The sequence below is a fragment of the Lagopus muta genome, chromosome 19 (assembly GCF_023343835.1).
Source record: "Lagopus muta isolate bLagMut1 chromosome 19, bLagMut1 primary, whole genome shotgun sequence".
NCBI lineage: Eukaryota > Metazoa > Chordata > Aves > Galliformes > Phasianidae > Lagopus > Lagopus muta.
Window position 1 is genome coordinate 6827776 of NC_064451.1, and position 26750 is coordinate 6854525.

General features: G+C 43.8%; 1 protein-coding gene across 11 annotated transcripts; it reads right to left on the reverse strand.

Moving 5' to 3' along the window:
• GBGT1 (globoside alpha-1,3-N-acetylgalactosaminyltransferase 1 (FORS blood group)) lies at positions 1–26745 on the reverse strand. Of its 11 annotated transcripts, XM_048965868.1 has the most exons (40): positions 26527–26745; positions 26043–26182; positions 24730–24812; positions 24267–24379; positions 24041–24169; positions 23774–23884; positions 23415–23510; positions 22992–23155; positions 22631–22750; positions 21785–21864; positions 21540–21628; positions 20894–21016; positions 20138–20311; positions 19767–19882; positions 18976–19102; positions 18786–18825; positions 18447–18682; positions 17324–17541; positions 16678–16853; positions 16034–16214; positions 15457–15603; positions 14867–15011; positions 14516–14632; positions 14112–14198; positions 13858–13971; positions 13355–13539; positions 12999–13063; positions 12537–12669; positions 11947–12021; positions 11676–11742; positions 10927–11068; positions 10450–10610; positions 10103–10240; positions 9206–9317; positions 8950–9055; positions 6182–6244; positions 5298–5348; positions 5176–5211; positions 3100–3234; positions 1–2743 (listed from the first exon to the last, which is right to left on the reverse strand). In XM_048965868.1, exons 1-40 carry the CDS (start codon positions 26656–26658, stop codon positions 2059–2061), a joined length of 5412 nt encoding a protein of 1803 aa, XP_048821825.1. In that variant the 5' UTR covers positions 26659–26745; the 3' UTR covers positions 1–2058. The 11 variants fall into 11 exon arrangements, 9 of the variants coding, with proteins under 9 accessions (XP_048821825.1, XP_048821827.1, XP_048821830.1 ...); XM_048965870.1 differs by lacking the exon at positions 23415–23510; XM_048965872.1 differs by lacking the exons at positions 1–2743; positions 3100–3234 and adding an exon at positions 4704–4884.
• Between the last annotated feature and the right edge of the window lie 5 nt (positions 26746–26750).

A 26750-nucleotide genomic window follows, 5' to 3' on the forward strand; every position in this document is an offset into this window, starting at 1 on the left:
ATTTATTTGTATGTGCTGATTCACTTTCTAAGCAGTACAGCAAGCACGTTTCCAAGTCTAAATTCCCTTGACATAAGGACATGAGACACAGCATTGTCCCCCTGTGGCAGCCCCCATACGCAGCAGCACCACGCCATGCTTTGCTACTATGTGCCTCAGTTTCCCTGTGAGTATTGGTGAAAAATTAAGAGCAGAAAGCAAGCTCTGTGAAACTCCCCCCAGCCCACAGGTCTCAGGCTGCACAATGCAAAGGCAAAAAGCAAAGCCTGGTGCTGGGGGAAGGGGATTAATCAGCAGGAGGTGATGGCAGAAGTCCAGGCTCTCATCAATTAGTGTGCCACAATGGGGAATGCAGCATCCTCCTGCAGCCACAGTCTCCTGCTCCCCAAAGACATGGGTGTCTCTGGGCACTGCTTCCAATCACAGCCCTGGTGAGCAGAACTGTGACATGAATATGAATATCTGCACAGGAATCTGAATAATCTAGCGTGGCAGAAGAAAATCCAACAGCCAAAAAGAGAGCCTGACTTGGAGAAGAATTAAGGCACAGGAGGAGCTGACTATGGCTTTGTGGCTTCTGTATCACTTGATGTTTGTGTTGGGCCGGAATTCTCTTCTAAGAGATGTAGCACAGCTCAGCCCTGTATTATGACATTGATACTGACAGCAGGAGATAAAATTATCTGGCTAACCCCGTGCAGGAGATCAAACCAGACAGCTCCTTCTGGCTTGCAAAGGGCTCCATATGCCCACATGTAGTTACTGACATAATGAGACCCTAGAGTCAGGTGTGAGCTTTGGGCACAATTGTTTTAGAACAAGAAGATGGTCAGTAATAATCCTGGTTTTGATTGGAAATACTAGGATAAAGATATTCCTGGCAAGTGAGGCTGGCACAGACCCGCAGTGCCCACTGGCAGCACTCCTCAGGAGCTCACAGAGAAGATGCTCACAGCCAGTGTGCTGTAGCAGGGAGTAAACACACAGACCTCCACCCTGTAACCACAGCTGATGAACCATTTTGCAGCTGCTGCTGGTGAGGCACAGCTGTTCCCGTGTTTGGACACCCTCCCCACCTGTTTGCCCCATGAGCTCACAGGCTTGGAAGGCTGCAGTGTGCCTGGGTCAGCTTCTCATCATGTCCATGCAAAGAAAAGGTTAACCCCAGCCTACCTCCAGCTCCCAGCTGAACATATAGATCCAAGAGAGCATTTCATTATGGAGTGAAGCCACCCTGTCTGTAGGAAATGCTCCAACTCTGGCTGTCAGCTCCAACAGCTTCTGGCCCATTTGTTTTATAATGCTCAGAAAATTTGGAGAGGACTGAAGCAGAGAGTAAGCACGTGGACCTCTCACACCATGGAAAAGATTATATGAGCCCCAGAGACGTGTGAGCTGGCAAGAAGGTGAAGAGCACATCTGTGATTGGAACAAACCCATGACGCTCTCTGGGTTTGAACTGTGCCAGTTCAGTCTGAATTTGGGTGCCCAAAACAGCTTGGAAGTGGAAGGTAAGTGCTGTGTGAAATGGCACTGCTGGTCCATCAGGAATTCCTGCATCTCACTGCTGAGAAGAGCTCTGTCACTGCTGCACACTAATAGGGATAACCTGCACTGAGGGTAAGCTGATCCTTATCAAGTGTTTGAACTACAGTATGTGAAAATTAATAATTTTTTTAAAAGCAGAGTGTTTGAAGTATTTTTAAGTGGAAAGGTCTTTTTCCATAGGGATGCCAAAGTTTTGATCCTGCCTAAGTTTCTGCAAAGCTTCAGGAAAATATGCAAACAACAGCATTTGCAGCCTTGCTGTAAGGACAGCCTTCTACTTGACAGCACACCCTTTGTATACCTGCTGCTATGCTTCCACTCTCAGAGCTACACTTGTATTTACAATGATTAGGAACCTAGAAACCTTTCCATTCTCACTTCCACTTTGGCTGCTGCTTCTGAAATGCTTTAAGGCTCTCATTCTCCAGAGAAACTACCCACAGTGGGACACCTTCTCTGGGAGCTAACATTCAGCAGGTTGGAGGACATCTCTCTGCGAGGATCAGGAGGTCAGTTTCTTACCTCCTGGTAGTTCTTATCTACTGTGGAAAAGCGTATGAGGTAAATTTCAGGGGGCTTTGGCTTCCTGTCATCCCATATATATTCTGGAGAGAGCACCTTGGAGGGTTTATGGGAGAGAAAGTGCCTGTTGAGATGGCTTTCTTCCTGCCAGGCTGCCATGATCCCGTTGGCTTTGTCTGCCAGGATGGTCATGTGGCAAGTCCTGGTGAACTCGTAGACCTTCTTGACCAGCCCTCCAAACACAGCTCCTCCATAGTAGAAGTCCCCTTCTCCCTCAGGGATGTAGGCTGCTGAAGAGCTCCTCCTCTCATATGGGAACTGGCTTCGAGGGACATTGAAATAACCAGGGTGTATGGCTGCTACAATGTCACCGAGGGTCTCAGCCCCCCAGGCATTGTGGAACACCATGTCAATATCCAGACAGAAGAGGTAGTCCACCTCCTGATGGCTCCTCTCTGCTATGTGTAGGTTGATAGTCTCCATCCTGCGCATGGAGATCTCTTGCCAGCTGGGGTATTTCTTGACATGCACAACATCAAATCTTCGGCCAGGTTGCAGCTGGACGCTGGGGATCATCTCGGGGTTGTCAGTGAAGATGTAATAGTTCACTCGATAGCCTTTCATGAAGTGCATCTCTGCTGACTCCAGGAAGCGGCCCACAAACCTCGTGTATCTGTACAGACAAGCATGGGGCTGCACGGTGGATCACGGAGGGTACTTCAGTGAATAAAGTCTAGGGAGTGTTACTAGGTACTGCTGCAGGGATGCACGTGTTATATATACAGCGAAGAGGGGTAGAGAACAACAAACAAAGCCATTGTCCCCACTTTGGCCAACCCAACCACCTCTCTACATCTCTAATTTCTGCAGAGTCCTTCTGACCCAAACCATTCTAAGGAGGCATTCTACATAGACATAAGAAATTGCTGCAGATTGGAACAGGCTTCAGCTCTGCTGAGGACAAGAAGAGCCCAAAGTACCTTTCCACAAGCAGCCAAGAACTGGGTTCCCCCTAGATGGTTCACTTACTTTCCAATGGCAAAGGCTGTCACCCCTATGGTGAGATTCAATGGCATGTAGACACTGTCCAGGATCTCAGGGCTGAAGGTGCCTTCCCAAACAATGGGGGCCAACCATGGTGTGACTGTTAGCACATCCTGACGCCTGAAAAAAGGAGAATGTTAACAAAACATGACCTTTGGTTTCAACCCAATGGGGAAGAAACACTGGAGAGTACATCAGCACTGACTTCTTATGGATAGTATGGTGTTCAGATCTCTTTCCCTATGCTCTTAATGTCATACAGCATGGAATTTCAGTTCTTGGGGTGAAATTCAGCGCTGTCTATGGAATTAGTAATAAATAAATAAATAAATAAATAAATGTAGTGATGACACACCAAAATCTCATTTAAGCCTACAGGACTTATCTGCTGAGGGGAGTTTAATGACCTCAGGACTCACAGAATGGGAAGCTATGCACATTTGTTATCACTCTGGTGCACATGGCTACAAGTGGATTAAAATGCAAGTACTAATATATAAATCATTATAGAACTATGCTCCATGGCTGTGGAATTATTAAAACACAGCTTGTGGCACGACAGTTGTTTTTCCCCACTATTTATATATAGCTTTAACATATTCAGAAAGAATTTAAGATTCTTTGTATGAACTGGCATTCAAATATGTAACAGCTACAGAAAATCCTTGATCTTCTGAGTGGGGGAAGTGGAACTATTGAATATACACACAGCAGAGCCGGATTGAAGCCAGTGACTGTTACGCAATGCTATTTCCACCCTTCTTCCTTCATTTCAGGGCTTCTTACCCACCTCTTTGATTTTTTTTTTAAGCAGGATGTTATTTACAACATCAGCCTTCCCCTCGCCTGTTCACATTCCCCTGGGCCACAATCTGTGTCATTCTGCTAACGAAGTTGGTGATGGCCACATGGTGAAGGGTCACGTTTTGAGGCCAGAGCAGTCTCCCACCTGTCATGCTCCCGAGGCAATGGCAGCTAAAGAGACACCAAACACTCTCCAGTGGTAACAGACACGATTACAAGATGAAGGTGTGCACCCACTTAGTGCACCCAGACACCTTCTGTTAGGAAGCAGTGCACTCAAAGCTATGCTGCTCTCTTCTCCCTTACTCCAAAACACACTGGCTGATTGTGCACATTAATTTATTCCAGTTTGGAGGCATGAAACATTCAGCCACAGCACAGCTCATAACAACAGCCAGGTAAAGCCTCCCTACAGGGTGTGCTTATTAACAACAGCTGACAAAGCAGAGCTGCTGGAGATAAGAGTCAGGCCATGGGAGCTGGCCCAAAGGAGACCACTGACAAACACAAGCTGACAGGAGCACGTCTTGCTGCTGCTGCCCAAAACCCTCCCTGTCTGTTCAAGCTCACTGCTCTGACTGCTTCCCAGCCAGACTCGTCTGCAGGAGTGTCTGTAATTTGTTCCAGGGTAAGATCCAGCAGGTTGGCTGAAAGTGTTGCTGGAGGTCATATGAGGCACCTGCTTGGTTTTGTCCTGAAAAGGATTCAGAGCTCACTCACAGCTGGTTAAAGCTACAGTGCAGTTCTAGAAATTATAGTAGTCAGAAAACAGATTTGTTTCTCACCTCAGAGTCCCTGGCAGCAATACGTAGATGGGCTGACTGTGCTGATGTATTAGTTAGGAAAACATGGTTGGTATAGAAGCAAGTATGCAGTGACTGAGATCAATCTTAGAGCATCATGGGTGGCTGCAGGCATACCCACACAGCTGGGCTCCTCGTGGGACAAGTGAGGAGGGCTCCAGAACTGTTAAAGTTGGGGAAAATCTCTAAGATCACTCAGTCCAACCACCCACAGACCATCAGCACTGCCCACCAAGCTGTGTCCCCAAGTGTCACACCTCCCCCATCCTTCAAACATCTCTGGGGACATAAACACACCATTCTCCTGGGCAGCCTGTGCCAGTGCCTGACTGCTCTGAGAACAATCTCTTCCCAATAGCAGATCTTTGTCCGAGAGCCACAAAGCACCCAAACCAAACCCAGCAGCTCTGTAACATGCAGGATCAAGAAACAAACAGTAAACAAAAAATCTTACTTTGGAGCCAGCACTCGTGGTTGCTGATAAAATAATCTGCAAAAAGAAAGAAATATCCAATGAGTAATACACAAAATAGGCTCATAAGGAGGAACAAGGGGAAATAAAAAGCTATTACTTACTGTGGGAAAAGCTGGACTGGCTTTTCTTCCAAATACAGGAGTTCCTTGGAGCTGCATAACGGGAGAATGAAGGTTCTGTGACGTTTTTATTTTAACAGGACACAGGTTTAACTTCAGGACCTGCTGGTTTACAGACAGTTGTCCCAGTTTTCACTCCAGTTGCTGTGCACAGATATAAACAATTGGGCATTGCCTGTGCACATCTTAATGGGCTGCCAGGCAAATTACAGCCAAGCACAGAAGAAAACAGGGATGGGGAGAGGATGGCAGCCCTCTGAGTCTGTGATTTTATCAGTGCAGTGGTCAAAAACCAGCAAAGCACGCAGTTGTTGGGGCTGCCAGTTCTGGTCACATACGTGTTCATTCCCTGCATGTTTGTTCCTGTCCCCCAGGAGGGCTGAGCTACTTGAAATACACCACACTCAGAACAGCAGTCAGAGAAATTAATAACCTATGAGACAATGTTTTTAACCACTCTGTTTGAACTCCTTGTGTCACCCTTCATCTCACCCCTCTGACTTACACCGCTCCATCCACCAACCTGGGATGCACACATCCTAAAGTGCAGCGAGATCATGTGTGTACAGGTGTATGTGTGTGATCACACCCTGATAACGAACCCAACTCTGTGATGATACAACAAATGAGACCTCAAGACCTTTGTTCATGCTGTACAAACACAGGGCTGGTCAGGAGAGGAAGCAGACTGAACAGACAGGGCTGTATCACCATCATTTTATTTGAGAAACACTAACCATAGGCTCGTTATTGCATAAAATAAAAGATAAGAGAGCAGTTGTTAACAACCAGGTGCACTGTCAGCAAAATTCAGGTCTTGTAGCAGTGATCTATGATACTTATTACATACAAAACGGGAGACTTACAAGATTCCAGGGCAGGGAAGGTAATATGGGAGGTAGTGCACTTTCCAATTCCCAACTGCGACCCTGTAAACAATAGCAAAGAAGTATTTTAAGACAGGCAGCACTGAAAAATATATTCCTGGTGCTTCCCAAGATGTTCTCAGAATCTGGCATAGGTTGTGATAAGTAATTAACTGCTCAACTTCTTTACTCATTAGTGTAGCATACACTGCGTTCAGCCTTTAACAGCATACAGCGCTGCTAAGGTATAAACAGGAAGCTCGGGTTAAAAGGAATCTGGAAGCACTAAGCTTGAAACATCAGGATTCAATATTGTTTACATCAAGTGATCTACAAAACTGAGCTCTACGTGTTTTCAAAATAGATGCACAAATAGACACAAGCGGGGCAACATTCAAAACTGAGAAGCGTGCAGCCACAGCAGTGTGCCACAGTGATGAGTTCTGAAGCAGAGACACTGGGCAAGCCACACATAAATCACAGACAACCGTGCAAACTCTGTTCTTTCTCCCTTCAGCTTTGATTGCAGCGGTGTGCGTGGGCATGCAGAGCAAGGAGGGACCATTTAAGTTGCTGAGCAATGGGCACAGGCAGGGCTGGGTGGGGAAGAGCCACCCCGTTAAGGTGTGGGTGGGAGAAGGGATTGGTGATTTTTGCTAATTTTTACCTGAAGGGGAACTTCCTGAAAAATACACTTGCCTGTGCCAACCTGCTGTCACGCTTCCGGCTGCAGCCAGGGAAATCACAGTTAAACATTAACCAACTTGTCAGCAAATGCTTACCAGATCAATGTGGTTACAGCAGACAGGCAGACTAAAGATCCCAACGCCTTTCTGGAAATCATTAGAGGAATTTCTGATGCGGGCTGAGAGCAGCAGGCTTGGTGCCAGGAGCTGTGGGAATGGCTCTGCTGCCAACAGAGATGACAGCATTCACGAGCAGAGCAGTGCGTAACATCCGTGCAAGGCGGAGCATTCTCTTCCATTATGGGCAGCAGCAGAGAGCAGCACTTGGAATTACACAATGACCAACAGCCCTGAGGGCTGTGCTGGGAGTGACATGGGCACAAGTGTTGGCATGGTGTCACACTCGTGGTTTGTGCGCCGTGGGCATGGCTGCACCTCCAAGAGACGGGCACATTGACATTGCATGGGCCACAGCTGGCTGGGAGGAGTAAGGATGTAACAGGCAGCAAGCTGACTGGGCTCATCACCAGGGCTTTAAACTGGATCGGATAGGGGAATCAAGATCCATGACAACAACCAGCAATATGTCAGCAATTCCACAGCATGCAGTACAGAACAACCCTGTATTCAATAAAAACTTCCTTTTAGCCTTCATAAAGTGATGATCACTACAAGGAAAACATTGTTCTTAGAGGGTTGGACTTGATCCCCAGAGGACCTTTCTAACTGCTGGGATGCTGTGATTTAATTCTTCTTAGAACGGAATGGGCTGATGCCATGATTTCATGGTTTTTCATCAGTATTCCAAATCACGTAGAGGTTGTTCAGTGGTAAAGTTATTGCCTGCTATGCACGAGGCCTGGATTTGCATCCCAGGCAATGTGCCAGAATTGTCACAGTTTGGCCTGGTTTCCATGACTGCAGGGCAAAGGGACCCACAGAAAAATTAGTTTTCCAAATATAGTAGCTATATACCAAATATAGTAGCTAATATAACTAATATATTTAGTAAACAAAGCTTTAGATTTTCCTTTAGCTCGCTGTCACGGTTATCCTCATCTTGGGAAAACATTCCTTCACCCCTTTATTGAAGAAGCCAGGCCAAACTACAACAGCTGAAAAGGCACATATGAACTAATTACATCCCCCAATCACTCCAGTAAAGATGCAGCACGGGAATTTTATTTCTTTTTATGTTGAAGAGGATATTTATTGGTAGAACACAGGCATTTGAGCAAGATTTGACTGATCTCACGTATGCAGTTGCTTAATTTTCTGGATGGACTGCTTCCACCAATCTCCCCAACGCTGAATCATTACCAGCTGAGAGGTGCATTCTTCCTTGATCTGGGCTAACTGCTGCTCAAGTTTACATATGTATTTCTGTACAAAGAACAACAATTGAGGTTAAAACTGGTAGAAATCCAGTATGATTCCTAAAAACCCAACCATCAGATCCTAGAATCATAGAATGCCTAAATGATTGCATGGAGACATAAGAATGGATTTCTATGCATGGAGAACACTGCTTCAAGGTCTGAAACTGCTCTGTATATTAAAATATATCCATATCTATACAAATCTACAGCAATAACAGACATCCCATCCACACACAACCCATAAGAGCCCTTTCCCACCGATCAACCTTATATACAGCATCTCTTGCTTCCACTGCTGCTGTGTGGCCCAGTGTAGTCTTTGCTGTTGTGACTGATGCTGTTTCTCTGACCATAATGCAGTCTGAATCGCCCATAAGCTTGGTCATGGGTATTCCTGGCCAGGTCCTTAAAGGAGCAAAACAAATAAACAACAACAACAAAAATATCCAGAGGAGACACAGTTGGAAAAGAAGAGAGTGACCAGGAGCTCTGCACCGTAAACAGAATTCATACTTTCACAGGGAAAACACATAGCATTCCTCAGATTTGTATACGGGCAAGTGATAAATAGTGGTAAAGCAAAACAACCAAGCAATTTTAACAACTGGAGCAAAACGAAACAAAACAAAACTAGGAGAACACCTGATGTCAGCCTAGGGAAGAGAAATGGAATACAACTGTGTCCTGTATGATCCAATATTACCTCCTCCCACGTTCGACCAGCTGCTCAGCCCCACGGGTCTGTAGAGGAAGACCAGCTTGTTTATGAGGAATTAACAAGGATGTCTTCTGCTTCGGTGTTTCAGTTTCTGGAAGATGATGTAAGATATACTCAGGAGGAACCAAACAGAGGCAGTCATGCTGTTGCTTTCAAGGAACTCCACGTGATGCTCACCACTTCCAAGAAATGGTTTTGCATGTGCAATCACGTGTGAACAAGAAATTCCATCATTACTTACTTGGTGCTTGTATGTCATCAATAGTAATGCTTTCATCTAATTCCAGCAGCAGCTTTTCTGTGAAGGCAGCCAGAGCCAAAACGAAGTTCTGTGTGCACTCAGCAGCACAGTCCTGTTGGGACATTGGATACCACTGAGAGGAGTTCCTCTGATAACTCAATCTCTTCTCCTTTCAGTTTAGCTCCCTAAGAACTATGTTCCTCTCCAACCATGATGCTTTGCAACAGCTGCAGATAACAGCCATGGGGCTGCAAATGGCACAGAAAAGGATCTGGAAGTGCCTTACGCAGTGCTCTAAACACTCTGATGATCTCAGGTAAAGCATGACAGCCTGCAGAGTACTGTGTGTGGTTGCCATGTAGCTGTATATTTGGGTTAAGCACTCAAAATAGGTAGAAAAAGAAATTTGTAAACATCAGCTTCCAAAGCAAAGGCCACTTTATGGAATTCACATACTTTGAGCAGAGGGGCTTTCAGATATTGCTCTAGAAATGGTATGTGTGTGTTTGCACAAATACCAACTGCCCTAATTGAAACGCACACAGAAAGAAAGCCTTCCAGGCCTGTCCTCTGCAAGTAAAATAACCAGAGAACATCACTGTTACTTCAGATAAACTTATATGCAACTGTTCTGTCACTGAGAGATGAGCCACCCCTCCTCAGTACATCCAATGAACAATACAGATGATGGGTTATGTGCACTTGTACGTGCATGCATTCATGCATATATCAATCAAATGCTGCCAACTTAAAGATGTTGTGTGAACAGCACTGCATAAAACTGAAAACATTTTCCACTTTACTGTTGGCACAGGAGAAAAGTGGATTTAATTTATATAATCCTTTGCATATACCACACCTATCAAGCTGATATTAAGCACTGGGCTTTATGCTTACCTGAAGCATCCGAGTGTGGAGGTGAACAGCATCAACGTGGTCCTTTTGTTCTTTTGATTCCCGCTGGCACAAAGCCTCCAGCTGCAGCAAGTTGTCTGGATGTCCCAGAGAGGGACGTAATTCATTCTCACGTTCAGCCTGCAGGCAAACACGTAAGAAATATTTTCTATAAAGAAGGTGCAATGGAGTCATAGTGAGAAAGTAGTAAAACCAATCACTTCATATAAAAGCATGCAAACAAGACTCATACAATGTTACAGATCCTAAAGAGTTTGAAACTATGAACAGTCCTGATGCTTTCAGCACTGCTTAGACTGGAAGCATTCCAACGCATCCATGCTGGATACCTTCACGCTCCTCCAGTCCTCCAGCTGCTGATTGAAGGAGTGCTCAATGTTACTGGTGGCATAGCTGAGCTTCTGTTCGTGTTCCTTTAAAAGACCATCAACTGCCAACTGGGAGACATAAGGGAGTTCCTCTTCAAATGACTTCAACTGATCCCAAAATTCTGGCAAGCAAAGAAAATTCAGCTGAGGTGAATGAAAACTGCAATGGTCAAACATGGAGGAATTTCCTCTCTAAATTCTGTCCCTGACATTCCTTTTCCTGAGACCCATGACTACAGAAACACGCTTGCTAAAAAACTTGACCTTGTACAGGTCTATCAGCTTAGTCAGTGGCTCTTTCCTCACATTCTATATTGCAGATAATACATTAAAGATGGCATTGGCCCAATAAAATCAACAGTTTTTCCACTCATCTATTTTACTCTTGATTTGTTGCAATTTTCAGTGAAATTAAAAGTCTTGGCTGAATTAATTTACCTTTAAGGCAGGAATTGTAGTAATCATCTATCTGACTTTGATATGACAGCAGAGTCTGTTTGATTACTTCTGCAAAACGTTCAAATGTCTCTGGCAAATCTTCAGGCATTGTGGTTTGATGCTTCTCTTTGTGGTAGAACTCCTTCAAGAGTTTAAGATAAGACAGAAAAGATGCTGATAACACGTACAAACAAGTCGTATCTATGCATATAGCAGTAACAGAGATACAGAACGCTGTCAATCTCTCTCTTATTTGATACCAGTTATCTTCTTCTGCTGTGCTTTTATTCTATTTCCTATCTGCTCTTTGAACAGGGAGTGTTTCCAAGACTACAGTGCAGCTTAATTCCCAATTCTGAAAAGACATTATCAGTCCTCTTAGCACTGTACTGCTCTTAGCCTTGGTAACATGCCCTCAAATATTAGTTATATGTTAGTATAGGTATTGTAGTCCCATTAGGGGACTTATTCATTAGAATGAAGAAGATTGGGGCTGCCTTGGCTTTGCAGACACGCTGCTACACAACCAGATACGGGTGTTGGTGTCCCCCCATATGTTAAACCACATTCTGAGCTCCTGAAATACTTAATCATTAAAAACAGTCTGCATCAAGGATTATTAAGAATTAGATGGCCTGATGAAGTAAGCAGTTTTTGGATGGCCACCCAAACATTATGATACAACCAAATCATTTAGCTGACACGTTACACCTGTGGCAGCAAAAGTGATGGAGAAACACTTTTCTTACCTCAGCAAGACAGAGCAAGTTGTTATTACCCATCCAGAGAATTTTCATAACAGTCCCTTTAAAAGTACTGCAAATGAATAAAAATAATAATGAAAGAGACAATCACACTGTATGAAGATCAACCAGTCAGTTCTAATAGAGCAGGGGAATGGAACCACATCTCTGAAATGGTTTGTTCCTATTTCATTTGTGCAGATGTAACAGTGAGCCCACAAACACATCACACCCCCCCGAGGTGATGGATTTCTTTCTGAAGATGCACACAACTCACCTCGATTCAGGAGGCATCTCCCCAAATATCTGGAATCTCTTGTCACTGAGAACGGATTTGGTGCATTTCTGCATGCTGAGAAGGCAAGAAAAAATATTGGTCTATAAAGTCTTTGTTTCTCTGCTTGTTTAAGCTAGTTGGTGATGTGATGGATATGAAATTAAAGAAAAATTGAGAAGATGTAACTCTAAAACCAGCATTACATGGGAACTATTGTTGATGACTCTCTCCTCAATGGCTTCTCAGTACTTTTGTTGCTGCCACCATTAGACTCACTCATTTCATCAATTTCATCTAGCTCAAGATGCACCATTCAGATGCTGAGCTAGAAATGAAGCCACGTTGGTTTAAGGGGGTGTTAGTCTATATTTCAGCAATTTCATAGTACAGACCAGCAGCCAATAAATAGGAGTAAAGCACTTTTCCACCCATAGTCTGAAATGAATCTGAAATGATCAGACCCAAAGTCTGATCATGGGGACATAAACCACAAGATCCCAATTGAGAAGCACTGGCAGAAAGGCTAACACAAATAACAGTGAAGAATTTCTCCAAGAATGGGCAGAACACACGAGTGTGCAACATCTCACCTTCCTCTTGATGCCCTTTTTTTAGTAGCTGGCTTCTGGATGCTCCGAGCTGCGTGCTTGTGAGCAGCAGAGCTCCGAGGGCCTTCATCAGATACATTTAAGTGAGAATTCTTCCTCTGTGTGGTAAGAGTTGCTTTGATATTTAATAAGGAAAGAAAAAGAGCAAAGTATAAATGCCAGCTTTCTTCCACAACTTTTGCTATTACAAATATAGGTACCTCATTAAAAAAAAAAAAAACAAAGAAAAGCCCACCTCATCTTATTCTGCACCTATCATTGGTTAAGAGCCAAAACAACACTGTAGTGCAAAGTAAAGGCAGCTAAGGTGACAGTGAGGATGATGCACAGCCCTCTCAGGGCTCACGTGTAAGCCACTGGCCTGGAACAGCTCAACCTGCTCCCTGATGTGCTATGAACTACAATTGAGATGAATGCAATAAATTAAGAGAACTTCCAGCACACCTGGTTCCAATGAACCCCTGCTGTCCTGATGTCGGCCTGATGATTTTCTCCTGGATGACTGAACTCTGAAACAAAAGGAAGAGCTAATTGGCTTTGGAACACCCAGCTACAAGCTCCCTTCTCCAACCAAGTGTTCACTGCAGACCAGTTGCTGAGGTGGGGGTCGACCCATGGGGTCACATTTGCAGCCAACAGTGTAAACAGGAGCACCTTCCCAGAGTAAATAATTGCATAGTTGTGCATTAAGTTGTTCTTATTACTATCAGAGGCCTTGTGAAGAGATGAGATATATTTAGCAAGGCAAATGCAAATAAAGACAGGAACAGAAAAACATGATGAGGCAAACAAGTACTTACTCGAGTAAGTTTTTAATAACGCTTACTGATAAATCATCAATTGCAGATTTTCCCATTCTGCTTGGATTTAACAAAGGAAATCTGCCAGGATCCAGCCCCATCATCACCAGTCTGTGCTCCACTCGAATGGCAGCAGCAATGGGACCTTGTAACGTAACCTCAGCTGCAGGAGGGGCAAAGCGCTCCTGAATTGGGCACAGAATGAAACCATGTCAGTTGTGGCAGGCAGGTAGTGTCAGCAATGCATGTAGATATTGGCTGTAAAATAGATATTCCAAACTTATGCTATTTTGCTTGACAGGCTGGAAGAAAGGCTTCTGTAACTCCAGGAGAAATGCTGTTACAGCTGTATGGCTCTGTGACACTAAGAAGTGGTTGTGAGTAGATCCTCACAATCATCATAAGCACCATCTTAACACGTACTCTGAAAAGCTTTTAAAATAGATGCACGTTAAAATATCACTCAACATTAAGTAAAAGGGAGAGAACAAACATTATCCTACATTATCACGTGGTCCTGTTGTGTCCACTAGCAGGCAATCAAGGTACTGGCTCCTTGCCTTCAGTTCTTTCAGCGCTGCTTTGATAAAATCATACAACTCTTCAGAAGTCAAAGCCTGAAAGATACAGCAATATAGATGGCATTCATTGCACCAGAGAAGCAATGAGATTGTATTGCAAATAGGAGAAGAGATACAGAGCTGGTCTGAGACAAAATGTGGTCAAAATAATATCATTTCATCTGTTTAGAACTTACTTCTTTATCTGCTGCAGGGTGAGCAAAAGCATGGAGCTTCTCCAGGCAGGATTTTAATGCTGCTGCCTGCAAATTGGAATTTGCTACCTGGAACAGAAGCAGATATTGGTGAAGGAGAATCTCATTCACAGGATTTTCACGATCTTTGAAAGCACAAGACTTGCTAGTAAGAGACTCAGTCATTAGCACCAAAACCAACAAGCTCCATGGCTGCAAGGTTACAGCATTCCAGTACAGCTGCAGGAAGGCCACGGTTTCAGAGGACAGTGACAAAAATGAGTTTTGATTTGACACAAGAAGTTACTCGCAGTCAGTTCGCTCTGAAGTCTGTCTGAAATCTCAGTTGAACAGAAGAGGAACGATTAGAATTCATTCAAACAGAACTTTGATGTTTCTGCTTGTACCTCGGATTTGATTTGCACCCGTAGATTTGTCAGAAGCCGTTGGATCTTCTCCATAAAGACTCGATTCATAGAGAGACAGCGGAGCCTTGTTTCAGCCTGGTTGATAATTTCAGTAGCCTTTAAAAAAATCCCAGAAATAAGGGATAAACTCATTTGTGTTCACTTTTTTTTTTTTGTTTTGTTTCCAGCTTAAGTAACAGAAGTCACCATTTCTACTTCTTTTCTTCCATCGCGTATTTGTCACACCAGAATTAACCACAACAGTTTTAAAGCTCCAATCCAGGGTGGTTATAAATCCCGTTATATACGCCAATACAGTCATAATCTGAAAGAGTGAAGCACTGCACAAACCTGCTCCAAGCACCTCGATTCCATTTTCTCCATATCAGCCACAATTAACCTCTCAAAAGAGTCAATACGTTTGCTTTCTTTCTGAAGACGCTTACTGAAAGACTGCACCTCCTCAGGAGAAAAATTGCCTCCCTCCACGAATAACCTGAAAGCAGCCAGCAAAGGAAAAGCCATCACTCATCATAGAGCCATCAAGGCTGGAAAAATCCTCTGGGATGCTCCAGTCCAACTGTCTGTCTATCAGCAGTATTTCCACATTGACCACATCCCTCAGTACAGCATCTCCATGGCTCTGGAACACCTCCATGGACACCGACCCCACCACCTCCCTGGGCAGCCCAACACATCACTGCTCTTTTGGAGAAGTTTTCCTTTTTTTTCTTATGGTAGCTGAGCAGTCCTACTTCACAGATATCAAAACAGACGTGATGAAAAGAGTGCAACAACTGTGGCTTAGCAACTGATGTTCTTTAGAGGAACGTACAGATAACTAGGTGAGTAACAAAGAAACCCTAATTTTACTGCTCTGCCAATAGAACAAGTGACGATTCCCAGGTACAGACAACATTCCTCCAGCAATATCTCTATACCTGCAGCCTTTGAGAAAATCCACATTTGAATCTCTTAATTTTCCCAAGTTTTCCTCCAGATAGTTCCGATAACTCCTCAGGGAAACTCGGATGACATCCAGGTAATGAAGGAGGTCTGGGCACACACTGCTGCTGGAGGAAGCTAACCTACAGAGAGCAGGAGAAGGCAGAGAAAACGTGTAGGAGGAGGAGCAAGAAGGATGGTGTGGAGACTCCTGGCTTTATGAGATCAATAAGATCTGAGAACACAGAAGTATTTCACTGTTCTAACAACAACTAACCCAATGGTGGTTGTTTTGATAACACTCAGCACACACGAGCAAGCAGCTGCTGCAGTTACAGAGCATCCTTCAAAGCCAATTAGCCTATTACTTATCAGATTCAGTAAGCTGGATAAAGTCTAAATAAATCAAACATGTAATCTACTTTAAGATTGGTGTTCCTTCAAAAGTATATGAAGAAAGTAACCTGTGCAGAGAGAAAGGGAACAAAAATCATTTCCATTTCTGTGACAGACAGAAGGGGCTCAGAACAATGCCATGAGCAGGCAGACCGGCTCTGCTGCTGGCACACTGACCTCTCAGCCACAGGAGACCTGAGGAATGCTGATTCCATGTCACGGATCCGAGAGTCCAAGTTTTGGATGTTGTCATTTTGCTGATTGCAAAATCTGAGGAATTCAGCTCTCTCCTTCTTCAGAGCTTCTTCCACCTCATCACAGTGGCATTCCAGGTGCTTTTCATGAAGTAACAGTTCAGCTGATGAGAAAAGATGACTTACAATACAGTCATTATTCTGTTTGGTATGGGCTGCCATGACCACCATTACCAGAAGCATCAGTGAAACAAAAACTGGAGCTCAGAGGAGCTTAAAGCTACTAATAAAGTAGTTCCAACTCTTTGACTTTTCTCCTGTTGTTGGTTTATGATCTATTTTCCTGTCCTCCTCAAAAAGGCTTCTTCACAGTTGGCTAAAGACCAACAAACCTGCCTTAAATCACATTTTTGCCCCCCCCATATCCTTGATGCTCCTCACATAAGATTTCCCATTAGTGACCCATCTGTGGCTGCACAGTGGTGTTTCACACTGGTAATTCCTCCACCTCCTGTACTCTGAAGCCACCCCCAGCATTTTGTCTCTCCCAGCACTTGTTCACTTTTTCCCCCCATATGATCATCTCAAGATGAAGACAGAGAGCATTCAGAGTGAAGAGGTAGCTACCAGCTCTGACACTGGAGATATTTGTCTCTATATTCTCCCGCCTCAGTTCACACGAGAGAAGATGCTGCTGAAGTTCTGAACCCAGCTCTTCTTTCTTGGCATCTACAGTGGCCCATGAGTTGGATAAGGACTCTGCAAACCACTTCTCCAAGTGTTCAAAGAAGGAGAGGCGAATCCTATGATTTAAATACATAGTGTTCCTCACTGTAGGAAATAAACAGAAATGCACTCTACCTGTTAAATGTAAGAAATTAACTCTGGCTACAGGAAGATGTGGTCTCACAAACACTTGCACAATGCTAGCACTGCTCATTTTGTCTACTGCTATAAACTATACACGTATGTATTTTACATATCTATAATACTGAAGTAGCTTGACTTGCTATTAAAATGCTCTGTCACTATTCCTGTTCACTCACTGAATTTTCCCTAACATAGGAATGTTCTGCAAGAGGGAAATGCTTGTGTGGTTCATCCAGGAGCTATGTGTGAAGAGCATTGCTGAAAGTTTATTTTCTTTTTACCAATTAAAAAAGGAATAACACCAAAATACTCAGATAATTTTTGCATACTTATTTCGACATCCCTCCCAAAGAGCTGAAATGTTTCTATTACCTAAAGGGAGAACAAACAGTTTCCTACTAACCTTTTCTTCAGCTCCACAAACACCGTTTCTTTGATAACTGCATGTTCCAAGCACATAGGAAGGGATCCTTTTTCACCATACTTTGTAAGAAATGACTCCAGGACATCAGGTTTCCCTGCCTCTTCAGCTCCAAGAACAGTGTAGGTGTTTCCACTGGAAGTGGAAAAGGTCTCAACAGTGAATTCAGAGATTTCCACCCTGCTGCTGTCGAACGTATCCTAGGAAACAACTGGGAATCATCATCCATTGCCTCAAACAATACTACATTAAATTAAGTGAATAATCAACAGTGCACTAGCAGGAACCTGTGGTCATTAGGGACAACATTCTGATCCCAAATTTGGACAAACTCACACAGAATGTGTTTGTAAGTTTGAACAGGCAGGATAAATACTTTAAGAGGCTTTCGTTATAGTAATAAATGGAATTAATGGGACTAAAGACCTGAAAAGGTAACACTGAGACACAAACAGATCTGAAATCATTCTGCTTAGGTTAAGAATAACCAGGAAGAAAGACAGACACACATGCTAAAGCTGCCACATGTTTTTACAAGGATTAAAGCAGCCTATGAGTGTAACTCGATGGAAAGTGCAGCAACAACAGCAGAGCAGCAAGGCTGCAACAAGTGGGGATTCACTGCAACAGCAGTGGGCACAGAAATAAAGGAAAGAAGCTGCTTACTTTCAAAAGGCCTCAGGTACGCAGGGATCTCCAGCAAGAAGCCCTCACCTCCACTGCCAACCCTTCAATGAGGTCTGGGCAGGGGTGGATCCTGGCTCCAGCCCTTCTGGTCACTCAGTGCATTGCATACATCTGAGATGCCCTGGGTTGGCCCTGCTTCCCACCAGGTGCTCAATCACTGCTTCAAGCCCTGACTTAGCATTTCTGCTACAATAAGGAATGGTTATGAACTGTTTTATGCCCTTCAGCTAGAAGCAACATTGAAAATCCTTATGGTGCAGAAATACTGTTTAATAATCATGGACACATGCTCTATGTACAAATTAAATACATGCTAAGGAATTCAAGAGACTTCAGCAAGAAGATGACCTTCTATTTGCTATGAGTTTGCAAAAACCTTCTGTCACTTTCAAATACATTCATTCTCTTGTTTGCTCACTTGTGAAACGCTCATCCTCTGTTCTGTGTCCCCTGCTTCATCACTCCCTTGAAAAATACTCTTGTCTTCTTGTTCCTCCCCTTCTTCACTTTCCTGTGCAAAGACCTCCTCGTTCTCAGCAATATCTGTTTCTTCATTCTGTTGTTGAGAGCTCTCAGCCTTTTGCTTTTCTTCATTTTCCTGCAGAACGTTCTCAGTTTGCTGCTCCCCCTGATTTTCAGCATCCAAAACCTCACCTAATCATTTCCAGTGAAAGCAGAGTTTTAGTGACCACAATCCAGAGAAATACAGATGAAAAACAAGCAAGCAGAAGGCCTATTTGTACTATGAAGGTATTACCTCGACCTGGAAATGTGGAGTCTATCTTTCCTTCCAAGTTCTAGAAAGAACAACAACAGGACAATTCTAAAGTCTTGCTTATAAGAGATGCAGGTTCTTTTGCAAAATAGATCTACTTTATCAAGCTACAATAGTCTTAAAGAAATTAATGTGCCTGGGAGACTTCAAAACAAGTTTGTCTTCTTCATACCTGTTTGAAGGTTTCTTTTACATTAAAGTATTGGCTGAGGGATTCACTGTAAGAAATCAGTTCCTGTAAAATGGCTTCTGGGTAACTCATGACTTTCTCCATAAGAACTTTGTTGGATGCTTCATACCTGTTAAATTCAAAGCTGTCTTTTAAGAGACTTAAATATGTACAAAAATAAAGTGAAATATGACTACTGTGTCCTTAAATCCAAAAGTTTTTGATCAAAATGTCATAAGTGCTTCAGGCTGGGATCAATTATTCTACTATTCCTGAACACATTACATCCTGGCTCGTCAGTAAGGGATTAATTCAGTATAAAGACATCAGTGAGCAAAAGCCACCACCTCTCATGATGTCCTTGCTAACGTTGAAAGGCGTTTTGCTTTTGTTTGGTGGATTTTAATGGTCTTAATGGAAATAAAGAGTGCTGAACCAACAGCTTCAGAAGCAGTTTCGGTGGGAGGTGTGTTCATAGGGATCTGCCTCTCAGGTCCTCGTGGCTACATCAGATCTGAGCAAGAGGAAAGACCATCTGGGTGTGAAGATATGACTGCACCCTCTCCAGCTGCTCAGTCTGTCTTTGAGTAAAATCTCCAGCATGTAGAGCTGTATATGCCTGATTTGATGCAATTCTTACACATAGGTACTGCTCGCCTTAACATTGCTCAATATGGAAACTGTTTCACTTCATGTCCTTATGAGCACAGGGCAGTGTATTTCCACACCATGATACTACAGCATAAACACAACTTTCACATACACCAGTTAAGTTTGCACTACAAAATCCATACCCAGCTCTGATGCCATCCAAACAAGAACAGGCATTCTCCAAAGATTTCTTCAGCTTTTTCTCAGAGCTCGCTGTTCTCATTTTATCCAAAATGATATCCAGGTTAGTTTCCATCCTCTGAAACCAATACAAAGAACCCAGTAAAAGTGGGTTCTTACTAAACATGCTTCATAACTATTTAGGCTTAAAAAATAAATTAATTACTGGAACGAAGCCAAAAGCATATTTGATAGCATGAAAGTAACGTGTAGGAAATCCAGTATAAAATCAGTTATTACATTTTTATGCCAGGCATTTTGAATTCCAAAGGCTCCTCTGCATTAAGTCCTTTCTTTACATCATACCGTATCCTTATTTTTATGCTTATAATACCTGAATGGATTTATCCTGTTTCCATTTGCATTCCTTTAATTTCTTCTGCAGTTCACCTTCCTGCTGGGACAGTTTCAGCTGATGGAAGTCCCACAGAACACTGGCCTCCTGACAGTAGCTGTACAGGTCTCTGCAATTCTGCTCATTGTTTTTAGCCACCTCTTCAAAGCCTCTCTAAAAAAATACACCCCAGTTATTACAAAACTGCAGGCAAGAAGGTGAAATACAAGAGTAAGGGGACAAATGATGTGATAAAAGGTGATCAGCATTCAACAGAGTCTCTTCTACTGTGAGAGGAAAAAACAGTCCAGGTAAAATAGATAAGAATATGGACTTCAGTTTCAGAAGCTGAGCCATCAAACCTTCTCTTTATTCTTCTGGAACCGTAAAGCACAGAGCCACCAAGATCTGCACAGCCCCAGAAGCACTTTGCCATCCTTTATCTCAGGAACAATCACTCAGTCACCACCACATATGGGACCATACAGGATAGGAGTGGAAGAAGTTTGGGAACCAATCCTTCCACCTCCAGGCCAGATGGGCTATAGCCATCCAATCCCTGACAATCTATTACAAAACCATCAGTCATAAACTCTTCCCTTGAATCACATCCTACCTGTGTTACTTATGGGACAGGTACTCAATCACTCTACAGCAAGGCACCAATAGCTTAAGATGCACTCAGCATTTCAGACCATGGCACATGAATAACAGGCTATTCCTGATGAGGAATAAGAGTAGATGTAATAAACATACAACCATATGCTCCAGTTCTTCTTCAAAGCGACAACGCAGTTTCTCAGTCAACAGAAGCAAGTCAGAAGCCACCACTTCTTCAGCCTCTTTTTGTGTGCATACCTTCAGATTCAACAGGTTAATCTGAACAACAAAAAAAAGTTATTGACATACATACAATCTAACACAACATCATGTGGCTTTAAGAAAACGAACATGGGCTAAAATGATCTGTACTTCCTACAGCTTCAGTATTCAGTTTATTCAACACGTTTTGTGAAGCAAAGATTCAGCCTCCCAGATCCCAGAAGCAAGCAGAACAACCCAGTTCAGACATGGGGACAAACAGAGCTGAGGGGGTGATGTTTTCTCCCCAAGATGAGACAGATTGAGGATAAGACTGAGGGTTCTGACCCTGAGCCCTCTACCTAAGCACTTCCTTCATCACTGGTAGTTGTTATTGCCTCTATGCATTTCAAGCACTAATGCTACCATGAAATGAAATGGACAGCAGCTATTCTAGCAGAATAAAGCACTGGTTGTATCTAATTTATCGTAGAATCATATGAATTTATCATCTTATCTCAATCCTCAAACCCGTAGCAACAACACACTGCATACTGTTACCAAGAACCCTACCAGGACTTCACAGCGCTGTGGTACTGACCTTGCACAGCTCTGCTTCTGCCAAACATTTTTGCTGCACACTGTCATACTGGGCACGAATTTTCACTGTGCACTGCATATTGTGGGCATCTGCAAAACAGAGCATCGCCAGCACTTTGCTATTTCACAGAACACAGCAAACATACTTTCAAAGCACTCATCTCATTGCTGAGAGGGAAAAGAAAAAAAAAGACAACAGAAAGAACTGCTTGGATTCCAGATTGGTTTGCTGATTTCCCAACATACCTATACTTCTGTTTAAATCCACCAAGGAGTTGTACCACTCATCAATCTCAGCTCGTGTGCTCTTTGGAGGCAACAGATCACTATCAAAATAGGAAACAATATATCAGATCTCTACAGAGATAACCCAGTCAGTTGTTAAAGGATAAACACTATAAATCAGCATAACCAGGCTACTCTGCTTTATTTACAGCCATTTCAGCAACAAAAATAAAACAAGATGGATGCTGTTTTTCAAGGCCTCTGTTTACCAACAAGGAATTAAACCCCCATTTTTTCCTGCGTCTGTTATAAAAGAAAAACTGCATCCGAAGATCACAGTGTTGCACCCAACCCATCTTATTTTTGTCAGAATGGACAGAATTCAAAAGCAGCAGAATAAGATTCCTTCCAACATTCATTTCTTCACACATTACACAAATCAGTCTCCCGCCCAGAAATTGGACAGCATCATCCATTTTTACACGTTCACCCATCCATGTCCACCTCTTCCTACCAGGCTTCATACATCAGTAAGGCTTACTTTGGTGTTGCTGCATTTCTCACCCTAGATAGCCCCTTGGTAGTGCAACATGTGCACTGAAAACCAAAACATAGTTGTTGTTCTTTTTTTCCCCATTAAAAAGAGCTTTATGGAAGAGATTTAAGCCCTGCTCAATGCTGCATTGGACATTGAGGTGCAACAAAGAACATTCAGCACATCAAAGACTAACAAGGATGGCTTGGGTTGGAAGGGCCCTTAGAGGCCACCCAGCTCCATTTCCAGTCATGGGCAGGGTTGCCACCAAAAGTCCCTCATTGAGCACACCAAGAATTCTACTTTTGTTACTGTACTCCCTTCTGTCATACATAAGATGCTGCAGCCATTCCAGCCTCTGTTCATTAAGCAGAATCTGACCGTTCATCATATTTCCCTTTTCTGTTTCCACCGTTTGGGGATTCTGTATTTCTTCCTTTGCCATAAATTCTCTGGATAGGAGATGGAAATAGGATGTGAGTAGGATGGAAGAACGCGCTGATGTGATTTTGTGTTGAGAAGAACAGAATGCTTGAAACACAAACACAAAATACATCTTATGAGTACTGGTTGAAAACAAAAACACTAAATTTTTAGTTTCATTGGGGAAAAATATTAAAATACTGCTTCTTGGAGAAAACATGAACCAGTCACTTCATGCCTCAAAATGTGACCTGCTGTCAAACTTCACACCTGAAGCTCTGAACGATGCGGTTCTTTTGGATGAGCCTCCAGTCCTTGACTTTATCTCGCCACTTCCATTGAAGTGATAATTCCCTTTTCATCTCTGATTTCATTAGATTAAAGAACAGCTTGGCTATTGCCCTCTGATTCGCCAACAACGCTCTGTTAATCATCTGCATATGAAAACAAAGATGGGAGTAGAAGCAGCATAAGACAGGAATAAAGTGCCAGCTGATGTCAGACTGAGGATGAAGAACTGAAATGACAAGGGACACGCAGTATAGAGACCCCTCTCCTACATGGCAGGGATTGGCAGGTAGAAATGATCATTTCCTTTTGAAAATGAGAAGAAGAAAGAACTGAATTCTGGGGGTGAACTTCAGACCGCTGTCTTCTTACAGGTAAAACTGCCTCCCAATAAGGAGAGCTTACCATGGCCTCGTCATTAATGAGCCTGTGCACATCGGCTGACAAGAAGAAGGAAATTCCCTCCAGCTTTGCAGCATACTTCCTCAGCACGTCTGTTATCTGTTCAACAGAACCAAAAAGGCACAAAGGGCTCTGTAGAACAGCTTGCCTTAGAGAACTGACACTTCAATGATATTAATAAGAATTGGGTTTTTTTCTCCCCAAATAAATTTAATTGGTTGACAGATCGAGAAGTAAATATTAAAATATTGATTCTAAATTATTAGACACCAATTCATAAAAATAACCAGAAATCAATTGGTTTTGTTACTATTTGACTGATTTCTTTCTGGTGCCTGCAATTCCTGAAAATCTGAGCTCACTTTGTCAGCTCGGCTCTGTTCCACCTTCTTTAAGGTTTCATCCCATTCCCGAATCCACTCCTTTCTGGTCAGGGATTCCTGCTGAATGGTTGCCCACAGTTCTTCCAAATCCTGCAAGAAGGATTTACTCTCAATCTCAATGAAAAAATGAAAACAAATGCATTGACATCAGAAAACTGCAGCAAGGTGCTTTGCTGTGCTGCAGAGCAGACTGTGAACAACAGGAATCAACAGTGGAACAGCTGACAGTGGCAAGAGCTGCCTTACCTCAATAGAAAAGCCTTCAGGAGTGCCGTTGAGCTCCATCTTTGTTAGAAGAACCTCCGTTTTTCTATCAGATTCCATCAGTTTCATCAAAAGCAGTTTTCCAGGCTCCAAAACAAAGGGCTCAATTTCCTGAAAGCAGTAAAGAAGTCGGCCCCATCTCCTGAACACCAGGCTCTCAGCTTTGCCTGCTGTTCCAGACTGTCTGCACTGCCAACCCCAGCCTCACCCTGGAGACACGAGCAAACTCGTGGTGCATTGAGGTCAGTGCTGCATCGTGGCGGCTGCGCCGGCGTTCTGACACGAGCTCTAAGAGGTTTTGCCTGCTTTCCTCTGCAACCTCTGAGAAGAAAAGGAGGACGATGGAACTTAGAGCTGTTTGGAACAAGAAATTGCTAAATCAAAGCTCTGAGCTCTGCCATTTGGCGTGATGCTGGAAAACGGCAGCTCCCACGAGTTAAATCTGCTTATATCATCACTACCTTCTGAACACTAATTGTAATTGATGGACAATTTCACTTCTTTTTCTTCCCTACACGCAGACTCTTCATTGCCAGAATTACATACAAATCATTATAAAACACATCAGATCGTTTCTGAACTCGATATTATACCTTATCCAGCTCAAGATGTTATACATATGGGGGCTCCTCAAAATGAAACTATCGGACATTCAAGGAAATAGATTTTACCAACAAGATCAGGGAGGGCTCTGACTTCCTCAGCTGCAATGACATCTTCACTTTTGCAGGACGCCTGAGATGCTGTAGCTTCTCTGAAACAGAACACAGAGCCTCACTTTGTACTGAGACCACAGGTTTGTAATTAGCACCATACTCCACTCATCTGGCAAAATGTAACATTAAAGTGAATGAAAGCTTCTGGCTTCAAAGAATATGGCTCATAGAACTAATGGCATTGCTTCTCAAATGGAAGGAAATGGCTTTTACCTGCCCCCCCACTCTCTCTATCAGGGAATGGCATTTACCTGCCCCCCACTCTCCCTATCAGGGTGCTGTGCTTCTATTTGGGAGAACTGGGGAATGAGGGTGTGCTTATTCAGCACGAGGGTTATGGTGTAGAGGATGAAGGCATTAATTTACTTTCTTGCTTCTGAACATTGCTCAGAGTAGAGCTGAGCAGTACTACTGCTGCAAAGTACCTGTCCCCGCTAATACAAGGCTCAAGTAGACTAAACTGAAGGAAACAGTTCCCAAACATATGGGAAACTAATCTAGTTAAGAGTAACAATATAATTGCATAGTCATTTAAGACCATTAAAGGAGCATAAAATATAAAATAGTATATTTTACTGTATTACTGTTAAGCACAGCAATGACAGCAGAGCAGAAAGGTCCCAGGCTGGAGCATGAGAGAATTTGCTCAAATGCAACAGGCATGGGCACAAAAATAAAGGAAAGAAGCTGCTTGCCTTCAGAAGGCCTCAGTGCACAGGGATCTCCAGCAAGAAATCCTCACCTCCACTGCCAACCCTTCAATGAGGTCTGGGCAGGGGTGGATCCTGGCTCCAGCCCTTCTGCTCACTCAGTGCATTGGATACACCTGAGCTGCACTGGGTTGGCCCTGCCTTCCCACCAGGTGCTCAATCACTGCTTCAAGCCCTGACCTGGCATTTCTGCTAGAGTTACATGTATCAGGTGGTATCAGGAATACAGGCTTACAGCCAGGTGGTTTTGAACAACAAAATAATCATCCAAGAGCCTTTTAAAAGAAAAGTCACGCACACGTAAATCATTACAGACATTTGATGGGCTGATGGTTGGACTAGATGCTCTTAGTGGCAGTTTCCAGCCTTAACGATGAGCTGAGAATCTGTGCTTTAAGAGGCAGCAGCTCAGTGCACTCGTTTCACATCTGAGGGAAAGGAGGTAGACTGTCACAAGCACCGTGACCAAAAAACAAGGTTCCCAGCATTACAGCTTCACACCCATAGCCACAGAATCACACCGACGTGCAATCAGGAATTTCTGCTTCTGCTCTCTACCTGCCCTGCAGCGGCTTTGCTCCTGCAGTCCCCTTCTTCCCATTGCACAGCCACAGCCCCGCAGCAGCCATGCTGCCCGGCTCCTCGTGCACACGGAGCCTCCCACTCCTTGCTGCGCCCAGTGATCGCACCCAGCGAGCCTGCAAAACCCACAGCAGAACGGGTTGGAATCATCTCCAAATCCACTGAGCAGAGAATCAAATTAATTGCTAAGAGATGGGAAAGGCAGCAGAACAGAACAGCAAAATAAAATAAAGCATATGTATGAAGTTTCATCCAGGAGGTTTTTTTCTCCCCCCCCATCTGAAAGTGATCTCCCTATGAAGGGAATTGAAGCAGTGCCTCGTGCACGGCTGCAGGCTGCACTCCGGAACGCCCCAGCCGGGCTCACTGCAGGCTTACACTTCTTTTCTGCTAAAGCAAGCCCAACAGCAGAGCAGCACAACGAACCCATCCACCTATTGCCCGTTTCTATGTGTTTTACCTCGTCCTCGAAGAGCTGCAGGTAGATTTCGCCGTTGGGAACCACGCGTACCGCCCCCCCCGGCCGCGCACCGCCGCAGCTGCCATTCATTCCCGCAGCATCACAGCGGCCTCCCGGCACGGCCCGACGCATCGCCCGTTGCCATAGCAACGCCAGGGGGCGTGGCCAACAGCCGCCTCGTTGCCATGGCAGCGCGGGACGCTCCCGCACATCCGGGTGGGAAC